This window comes from Physella acuta, unplaced genomic scaffold (assembly GCF_028476545.2).
Source record: "Physella acuta isolate Inbredline_101_S28 unplaced genomic scaffold, ASM2847654v3 ptg001778l, whole genome shotgun sequence".
NCBI classification, from domain to species: domain Eukaryota; kingdom Metazoa; phylum Mollusca; class Gastropoda; family Physidae; genus Physella; species Physella acuta.
In genome coordinates, this window is record NW_026733288.1 from 14,124 (window position 1) to 25,444 (window position 11,321).

The 11,321-nt window shown below is 34.0% G+C and overlaps 1 protein-coding gene across 1 annotated transcript; it reads right to left on the reverse strand.

Moving 5' to 3' along the window:
* Positions 1-765: 765 nt before the first annotated feature.
* On the reverse strand, positions 766-10,695 carry LOC131930452 (uncharacterized). Its single transcript, XM_059286944.1, has 4 exons — positions 10,634-10,695; positions 2,085-2,149; positions 1,587-1,742; positions 766-1,345 (listed from the first exon to the last, which is right to left on the reverse strand). Exons 2-4 carry the CDS (start codon positions 2,113-2,115, stop codon positions 981-983), a joined length of 552 nt encoding a protein of 183 aa, XP_059142927.1. The 5' UTR covers positions 2,116-2,149; positions 10,634-10,695; the 3' UTR covers positions 766-980.
* Positions 10,696-11,321: the final 626 nt, after the last annotated feature.

The window sequence follows — 11,321 nt, forward strand, 5'->3', positions numbered from 1 at the left end:
TTACAAGCAATTTGCGACAATTTTTTCTCCACTCCCAATCAAACAATCAACAACTTTTTCTCTGATAAAAATAATGAGATAATTAATTAAAATTTTAATAAAGCTCTACAATAATGTCAAGAAATATTTTAAGAGCAGACATTCAACAGCCGCCGTGTTTGTTTACATTCTAGAAAAGACAGACATCCAACAGGCGCCATGTTTGTTTACATTCTAGAAAAGACAGACATGCAACAGACGCCATGTTTGTTTACATTCTAGAAAAGACAGACATCCAACAGGCGCCATGTTTCGTTACATTCTAGAAAAGACAGACATCCAACAGGCGCCATGTTTGTTTACATTCTATACAAGAGCAGACAACTACAAGTCTCAGTAAAACCACAGCCCACTATAATTTAATCCACCAGAGTTAGCTCCACTGTGGGGATGGTTGGACGAGTCACCCCCCAGTGTGTAGACCAGAGCCCCACTGCTACCTGGACAGGTGGACGTTGTGTACGTGTACCTGGTGTTTATAGACCCCACCTTTTGCCTGTCCACCCAGTGACCTACAGAGACCTGCTTAGAACAGCCATGAGGATGTGACACTATAATGGTCAGCTTGTCCACATCTCTACGACTCGTGTATTTGTCACTTACTTCATTACATAGATCATAAAACCGCCTCACCATCTCCTCCAGTTTAACAGCTACATCTACGTCATGTGTCGCACAAGACAACCAACACCAGTCTGCCGCAGTGTATGACCCATCCACCATCCACCCATAAATGTTGACCACTGGACTTTTATCATCATCAAACCACAACCTACAGCTGGACTGTCTCGCCTCACTCTCATCAAAAACCACATGTCTGGCTGTCACCACATCAACCTTCCACTACACTTTGCTGGGTGTGTCCGAGTGGTCACATTCAGGACATGGACAAGTTCTGTAGGTTAGCCACTTCATTCTCTCTGTGCACTTGAACACCCGCCTCACCCTCCAAATCCATGCCCTGTAGCCCCTGTGTACTTGGTCACATCCATCACCCTCCCAGTCCCTGTCCTCAGTGAGTTCTGTCCCCTGGTGTTGTAGCAAGGATATGGATCTTTAGTGCCTGGTACAAACTCTGGTCTGTCTGGACTGGTCAACTTAACGGCTATCCTGACAGTTAGTTCAGCCAGGACGTTTGTGAGGTCATACAGGTCGTTGTCATGGTAACCAGAAGGAAAATGTTCAAGACTTAACTTATTTACAGGTACAAAGTTTTTATGGCCAGGATTTTTCTCACAGTTTGCCAGGTGTGTGTGTAGATCTACCTCACCTTGACCTTCAAGACATTCTTGTACTTCATGTGTACCTGTACAGGTAAACAAAACAATATTACTGTAAACATTTCATTAGCAGTTAAACTTTGACAAACATAAAACATGAAAACTATCTACAACATCCAACTGTCACAACCATCTCAACCATCACCATCATGCAATTAAAGGAACACAAGGACTTCATCAGTGCAGAAACTTTCACTAGCCTCATTGATAACATTTTGTATTTGATGCATGCATTTTCTATATAAAAGGCAAACAAATGGACATTACCTGTAAAATATGTTGAGATGTCCTCTCCACTGTTGTGGTCATTTAGACTATCCTCTCCACTGGCCATACTGTTGTGGTCATCTAGACTATCCTCTCCACTGGCCATACTGTTGTGGTCATCTAGACCTCTTATAGTTGTTGATGAGTTACCTATATCTGTAAAGAAATTATGGTGATCAGATTAAATGGCTTATGGTTTGTTATGGTTTTTAAGAATCAAAACTACACAATTTAAAGAAAATATAATTTTTAGAGATACAAACCCTAACTGAAAATCTTAATCAATAAAATAGCAATTTATTTCAATAAAATAAAGAAAAGACAGCCATTGGCCATTCAAGAGAAACACAATCCTACATGCTGGTCAGATTTAAAAAATAATGGTTAAATAGCCACTGGTCAATGATGTGGAAAACAGAATACAGCATGAGGGTCAGATTTAGAAGATTATGGTTAAATACATCCTTAAACCAACATACAACATATAATGGAACTGTCCTTTGAACTCCCCACTTGACTTTAACACCATACAGCACACACCACTATGGAAGATCCTTCAGGCTCTGGAGAGAGAAATAAAATTATGGTGGAACTGTCATTAGCATAGAACTACAGAATGACATTTATGATGGAACTGTCATTGCCATAGAACTACAGAATGACACCATTTATGATGGAACTGTCATTAGCATAGAACTACAGAATGACAATATTTATGATGGAACTGTCATTAGCATAGAACTACAGAATGACAACATTTATGATGGAACTGTCATAAGCATAGAACTACAGAATGACAACATTTATGATGGAACTGTCATTAGCATAGAACTACAGAATGACAACGTTTATGATGGAACTGTCATTAGCATAGAACTACAGAATGACAACATTTATGTTGGAACTGTCATTAGCATAGAGCTACAGAATGACATTTACGATGGAACTGTCATTAGAATAGAACTACAGAATGACAACATTTTTGATGGAACTGTCATTAGCATAGAACTACAGAATGACAACATTTATGATGGAACTGTCATTAGCATAGAACTACAGAATGACAACATTTATGATGGAACTGTCATTAGCATAGAACTAAAGAATGACAACATTTATGATGGAACTGTCATTAGCATAGAACTAAAGAATGACAGCATTTATGATGTAACTGTCATTAGCATAGAACCACAGAATGACAACATTTATGATGGAACTGTCATTAGCATAGAACTACAGAATGACAACAATTATGGTGGAACTGTCATTAACATAGAACTACAGAATGACAACATTTATGGTGGAACTGTCATTAACATAGAACTACAGAATGACAACGTTTATGATGGAACTGTAATTAGCATAGAACTACAGAATGACAACATTTATGTTGGAACTGTCATTAGCATAGAGCTACAGAATGACAACATTTTTGATGAAACTGTCATTAGCATAGAACTACAGAATGACAACATTAATGATGGAACTGTCATTAGCATAGAACTACAGAATGACAATATTTATGATGGAACTGTCATTAGCATAGAACTACAGAATGGCAACATTTATGGTGGAACTGTCATTAGCATAGAACTACAGAATGACAACATTTATGTTGGAACTGTCATTAGCATAGAGCTACAGAATGACATTTACGATGGAACTGTCATTAGAATAGAACTACAGAATGACAACATTTTTGATGGAACTGTCATTAGCATAGAACTACAGAATGACAACATTTATGATGGAACTGTCATTAGCATAGAACTACAGAATGACAACATTTATGATGGAACTGTCATTAGCATAGAACTAAAGAATGACAACATTTATGATGGAACTGTCATTAGCATAGAACTAAAGAATGACAGCATTTATGATGTAACTGTCATTAGCATAGAACCACAGAATGACAACATTTATGATGGAACTGTCATTAGCATAGAACTACAGAATGACAACAATTATGGTGGAACTGTCATTAACATAGAACTACAGAATGACAACATTTATGGTGGAACTGTCATTAACATAGAACTACAGAATGACAACGTTTATGATGGAACTGTAATTAGCATAGAACTACAGAATGACAACATTTATGTTGGAACTGTCATTAGCATAGAGCTACAGAATGACAACATTTTTGATGAAACTGTCATTAGCATAGAACTACAGAATGACAACATTAATGATGGAACTGTCATTAGCATAGAACTACAGAATGACAATATTTATGATGGAACTGTCATTAGCATAGAACTACAGAATGGCAACATTTATGGTGGAACTGTCATTAGCATAGAACTACAGAATGACAACATTTATGATGGAACTGTCATTAGCATAGAACTACAGAATGACAATATTTATGATGGAACTGTCATTAGCATAGAACTACAGAATGACAACATTTATGATGGAACTGTCATTAGCATAGAACTAAAGTATGACAGCATTTATTATGTAACTGTCATTAGCATAGAACTACAGAATGACAACATTTATGGTGGAACTGTCATTAGCATAGAACTACAGAATGACAACATTTATGATGGAACTGTCATTAGCATAGAACTACAGAATGACAACATTTATGATGGAACTGTCATTAGCATAGAACTACAGAATGACAACATTTATGTTGGAACTGTCATTAGCATAGAACTACAGAATGACAACATTTATGATGGAACTGTCATTAGCATAGAATTACAGAATGACAATATTTATGATGGAACTGTCATTAGCATAGAACTACAGAATGGCAACATTTATGGTGGAACTGTTATTAGCATAGAACTACAGAATGACAACATTTATGATGGAACTGTCATTAGCATAGAACTACAGAATGACAATATTTATGATGGAACTGTCATTAGCATAGAACTACAGAATGACAACATTTATGATGGAACTGTCATTAGCATAGAACTAGAGAACCACAACATTTATGATGGAACTGTCATTAGCATAGAACTAAAGAATGACAACATTTATGATGAATCATGAACAATTAAAGAAGAACACAACATGTTTCTTATAATTGTGATGTAACCTGAAGATGTCAAATGTTTGCAACACAGGGGAGAAATGTTTGTATCTAGATCTACCTGGAAATGTCCGTAAAAGTTATAGGCCTGCATGGAAAGTTAATTAGAGAAATATGTTAATTGTAATTATGTTAATTCATCTCTTAACAATTGCATCGACTTAGCAACTGAATGAAAATAGGCCCTGATTATTTTAGGAGTTTTAACTTTCATTTTATAATTGATTAGTCTACAGGTTACTAGATCTAGCTATTCACTTATCATTGATTACTCTACAGGTTACTAGATCTAGCTATTTACAATAATTTACACAAGGTTTTTTGCTCTAAGATATTACTGAATAGTTTTTAGTTTCCTAGCAATTTTAAATTACTTTAATGCCTAATTAGCTTTCGGCTGTTACTAGTTATAGAACAGGGACCATTATTTAATATTTAAAGACCTGAAATAAAAGAACATTAATATAAATTTTTATGCTGATGGTGTTACACAGTTACAGTGATAGTTTTTACACCTTTTTTTACAACACAATAAATACTAAATAGGGCCTAGATCTAGATCTATATAAATAGATTCTATATAGATTTAGATCTAGATTATAGATCTAGATTCAGTCTAGTATTAGTAATGTAGGGTTTGTTTTTGTATGTTAGCTTAATTTCTGGCATTTTTGTTTTAGTGTTTTGGCTAGTGTAGTAGTAAAAGTTTAAACTGCTACCAATTTAATCATAATTCTCTCCATATTTAAACAAAAGGCAAGATTGAAATTAGTAATTAATTAGATCTAGGCTACTAGATCTAGATCTAGATCTAGAATTCGGTAAAACTCCATTTTAGTTGATTTTAGCGTATTTTATTCTCCGTTGCTTGTTTACCTCCAGTTGAGCGTATTTTATTATAACAACCGAAACACACCAAAACATTAAGAAAACACGATTTATTTTTTTGTATTGTATTTTTGTTTTAGCAAATGAAAAAAAATGAATATTTAAAAAACACGACTTGTTTATTTGTATTGTATTTTTTTTAAAAAAAGGCATTTGTCTCATGGTAAAACTGATACACTGTTAATTATTCTGTATTATATTTTTGTATTTATGCAATAAATGTACAAACTCTGTGTTTTTTAATTTGACAATTTTGACTTTAAAAAAAAATTGATGTGGGGTCGTCCAAAAATGACTTCACACTCGTAAGCGAGAGGGAAGGGGGTCCGCAATTTTGTGACGGTGTGTGATGAGGGGGAGGGGGTGGGGTTTCAGATGGTGTGACGTCACTTTTTTGCATTCTAAAAAAAACAATGTTAGAAAACGAGTTTTAGCCATTATTTCGCGTTTTAGAAAACGGTTTTAATAAATTGTAATAGGAATTGATCAAAATACTCTATGTTGACAGAGTTCTGGCAAGATTTTGGAAAAAGTTCGATGTTTTAAGAAAATTTAATAATATTGTTAAAATATATCTCTTCTAATGATAATTTTTAAAATCAATTTGGATTTGCTTCTATAACCTAAGGCAGTTGCGGGCCTAATTGATTGACTCTATAGTTGTCTCCCCTTGATTGTTTACTGTCCCCATTAGGCCTAACGCCAACGGTTTAAAAAAATTTTGTCCAAGATTATTTAAATGATTAAGACGAAATGTATTTACCTTGAATTTGATACGAATTTCAATTATCAAAATTAATCGATAGCCTAGAAAATGATGTGTGAAAAAAAATTCCTTGAATTTTAAATGGCTACGACGATATGACAGATACGGTGGGGTAATTTTAAAGGAGTGTTGTTGTGACGCGATTCAATGTACAGTAGAAATGTGTCGTTTACTAGATTTATTCCCATTCAAATACACACGGCAAAATGGATGGGCTTAGTTAGCTGTTATCTCGATAAAGTTATTTTTTGGAAGGTTTTTTAAACTGTATATTACTTTTTAATTAATGAAAATAATTTAGTAGGACGTAATTTATAATTTTCTATAGTTCAGAATAATTTTGAGCATTTTTACAAGAATATTAAATACTGTAATTAAAGTTTTGCCTAATGTATATGATTCAGCTCGATATTCTCAACGATTATACTTAAAATGTACAAATGGTAGGATTGCATCAAGCAATTTTCGTCAATTATTAAAACGAGAGCAGTATTGTTGAATAATACGCAGAAATAACGCTTATAAGTATATATTACTGAAATGACAATGAAACATTCGGATTCGTCGTTTTCGACAGCCATTATCACCATGACGACGATAAAAAGAATTAGGTCAAACGACAGATTACATAGAGCCTCATGTTCACGGGTGTTTGAATTCGGAACTACTCAGTTTAGCAGCAATATGCTTTACTGGCCCGACAAACGAATCTGTGACTGGCCTGTCTTTATATCTATGTCACCTTGCCATATAAGTTCCTATGGGACAATGGGCCCAACATTGGCAACTAACAAATTATCGCCCCCCCCCCCCCACGGCACTAACAAACTTGGTCACTGGTCAGCCTACAGGCTAGTTTTGTCACGTCTAGTCTGTCTGTTGTTCACTCCCCGTGGTAATCGTATTATTCTGTTGAGCAAATGCTTTTGAGGTTCCTCCAATTTAATTTTACATCCTATAAAGTTTACATTCAAATGTGGAGCTTACAGTACAATAAATCCGCCAAATTATAATCATGGCATTAACATAATTTAAATGACAAAATTAAATGTCTATGGATATGGATCACCTCATTCTGAAATATTTTAATCTAAATAAGTTACCGGAAGTATAAACTAAATCGCGTTTGTGAGTATAAAACATACATAATTAACACTTTAAAAAAAGATACAATAGCTGATTATTTCCAAAATATTTTTCTTATTAAGAACAATTTTCTGATTCGTAAAACTTCAATGTCCTTATATTCAATATTTTATTCCGTGTATGATATTAAAAACATTTCTAATAACGTAAATAGTAGGCTATGTAAATACATGTATTCTGTCTTTGTTGTAATTCGATTATTAAGTATTTTAATATGCATTTATAGTAATTATATATATCATCATATTGCATTTACTTCTAATTAACTTGAAAATTAAAAGAATAATTTCTGCACGTTTGTCAATTTGGCAAGCCTTACCTTCAGAAGGTATCGGCGTTTTCTTTTATAAACTAACATCGTTTCTGATACTACGCATCGCCTACTGAGTAATGAGTGTAAAAACAAAAAAGAATTATATGTAAGCAACTTTCAAAACATTTTATTACTGATATATAAACTTGAATTTAAGTTTTTTTTAATAGAACGTTAATTAAAACAAAGTGTTTTTTATTTATGTAAATTTTGCACATCCTACTAATGGCGGGAAAATATATTAACTACTTTATCGATATTATATGAGTATCGACTTCGAATCCTCGGGAATTGTTTTGACTAAATACCGATACATTTAATATCGTCGTCTTTTGTTAAAAAATTATAAGTTTCCATTTGTGAAAATAGAAATAGTAATTGTATTAACCAAAGTACCGATTATCAAACCTAGCGATGCAAGGTTAATTAATTGAAACTTCTGCAATCATTGGAGGTGATCCATTGACTTACTGGAAATTTAATACAGAGAAATTACTTGCTTGAATGAAACTACTTAAAATATCGTGGCTAAACTCTTAAATAATTATTTAAATGTAAATAATTATCGACAAAATGAACAAAGCCCTTAATAACTACCTAATAAAGTTCAACTAGTAGAAATTATATCCTCAACAACGCACACACCAGTTGTGTAAGGAAGTCTTCTTCTTCTTCGTTCTTAATTTTTAGTATTGGAATGGATCGAGCCTTATCTGCCAGATGGTTTGAACTCGAGATTTTTTCTAATTTATCAACCCTGAGCTTTGCCGACTCGACCACGCCTCCATCACAATTTAGGATAAGTGTCAACTGGTTATACGCCATTGAGGCCATTGACTCCGATTTCAGCCTGCTTTTCTTTTTGGGTTTGCTTCCATAGCCTTTGTCCAACCAAGAACAAACTACAAGGCAGCAGTTGTTTGATTTTGGAGTTGTCTCTACTAGAAGAGAGACTTTTCGGTTTAGCAATCATAAGCTTTACCGACTCGACCACGCCGTCCAATGTGTAAGGAAATTATAAGTGGACGTCAACAAGAATTAACCTGAGTTATATACCAGACACGTTTTTTTTTTACTGTAGGCTCTAGACGTGGACAATTCTAGACATTGACACATGTAGACATTGACACCTGTAGACATGGACACATGTAGACATGGACACCTGTAGACATGGACACCTGTAGACATGGACACTTGTAGACATGGACACCTGTAGACATGGAGACATGTAGACATAGACACCTGTAGAAACACATCTACACAGACACAGTGTACACCGACACCCGTTCTTCATTGTTTTATTAAACATTTTCTGTTATCGAGGAAGATTAACCATAAACAACTTGAAAAAAATTATCGGATGTCTGTCCATATTTATTGACATCTGCAGACGTTACTTGTCAATGTCCGCCCATATTTGGACATCTGCAGACGTTTAACAAGCAACAGTTGTTTAGTGTAGATCACGTGAACATACTAGATCTCTGTAATGACGGATATAGGCAGGTTTTTATTTCTTTTATTGGCAGTCTTTTAAGTGTAAACATATGCATCTTACGTGTCATTTTACATATGACGAAGACCATAACCACATATTCGACGTAATTGCAGCTTAAGTAGGCCTATGTCGTATGTTATTTCATCACGATCTGGACTTTGACATTTGAAATAACTCGCGTTTACGACATTAGTAAATAATAAATATTTTATGGTAAATCTAAACACGTCAAAGGTGTAATCAATCTTGTTTGGTGTGTCTAGACATTTCACACTTATAAATAATCTCAGGTTATTATAGATTACTAAAAAAAATAAACCGGGAGTGATCTCCCCTAAACTCTCTCGAATATTCTAATATAAAATAACAGGGGATGGGAACTCGGGCTATAGACATGATTTTCAATCCATTTTAAATACTTAAAGTTTTAAAAATAGAATAAAATCTCGTAGACAAATTAATTGCACACCAAGTGAACGACAAATAAAAAAGTGCATAATAGTGCGCAATATTATTAGACCTTTAAAAATTTACATTCGTTTTTTGAGAAATCGGAAGTAGCATAAATTACTACTTCCGGTCAACGGAAATTACTCAAAAATTTAACAGAAGGTAGAGAATTAGATCTTTTACTTACATGTGAAATTTCATTTATCTATCTGAAATAGTACTCAAGTTATATGCTTTTGAAAAATTTAAAGTAGGAAAAGTACCCCTTCCGGTTATCGGAAATCGCTCAAAAGTTGATACGGATCTACGATTTTGATATATGAAATTTCATCAACCTAGCTGTAACGGTATTCAAGTTATCGTGTTTACACACGGACACACAGACAGACAGACAGACACTCAGACAAGATTGCAAAATTATGTTTTTCCATATCAGTGAGGTGTAAAACGTCGAGATTTGTAAAAATCTCGATTTTTTTTTTTTTGCACGATTACAAGACTTTCTCTATTATACTTCGTATATACGAGAAAGTAAAAAGAACATACAACCAAATGCATGAAATAACACATGTCTCGCAAATTATCTTGTTAATTTTGAATTATTTTAATTATTTATACTCTTAAATTAATAATGATGTTTCTTAAACGACATACAGCCCCGCTTTTCATTCAATGTATATTACATTTTTTACTGTTGAAAGACGTACATTAAATGTTTAATATTCCGATTAAGTAAAAAAGTAAAGTTTCCCTTTCAAACCTGACGGTCTATAGGGCAAAGTGAAGTAGAGTTCACTTGTTTCTGTGACCTCGGCAAATGAAAGGATAGTGTGATCAGCACTATGCCCAGCCGCCTTTACTTTCCCTAACGTGAGTTAGGTACCCATCAGAGTTGGGTCGACTCAGGGACGGGCTACTGATTACTTACGTGAAAAAATATTAATACGTGTTTACTTGTTACAGTCTTGTAGCGGCCATATTGAATGTTTCTAAATCGGGAGTTCTGTGTGCCACGTAAGGCGAGAGTTTTAAATACCGACACGTTAGCGGGAAATCCCGTTGTGTGTTGGCATTTAGGCTAAAGCATCACAGGCCTACTTAATTATTCTTTTTTAATTGGAAATGTTGAATATGTATTATTAGCCAACAGCATCAAACATGTTAGATAACAACTTGAGTACATGACCTTTTTAAAACAATTCCAAGAAGCGATTATAAGTAGAATAAAGTTATATCGAAGTTTAATTAGTTTTTATACTTTAACATTACTGCTAATCTAGCCTATCTAGGCCTATACCGTGTTGTCTACTATGGACTATTTGAAACTGTAGTTATAAACTAGATCACACTTGACTGTGCTGGAAAGAAAATATACATCATCAGACAATCCTTTAAATATTTAAGATAATCGGCAACAACGTTTATGAATTCCTTATTTAACCACAAAATTCCCGATGTTACACGTCGAAAAGGAACTTTCAGCTACGTGTTAGCTATAAATAAATATTAATAAACTTCATGGCTGGGTGATTTCTTTAAAATTTTAAAGTTCATAATTAGACAAATTTAAAAACCTATACAAAGTAATTAGTAATCTAACAATATATAGATTATAA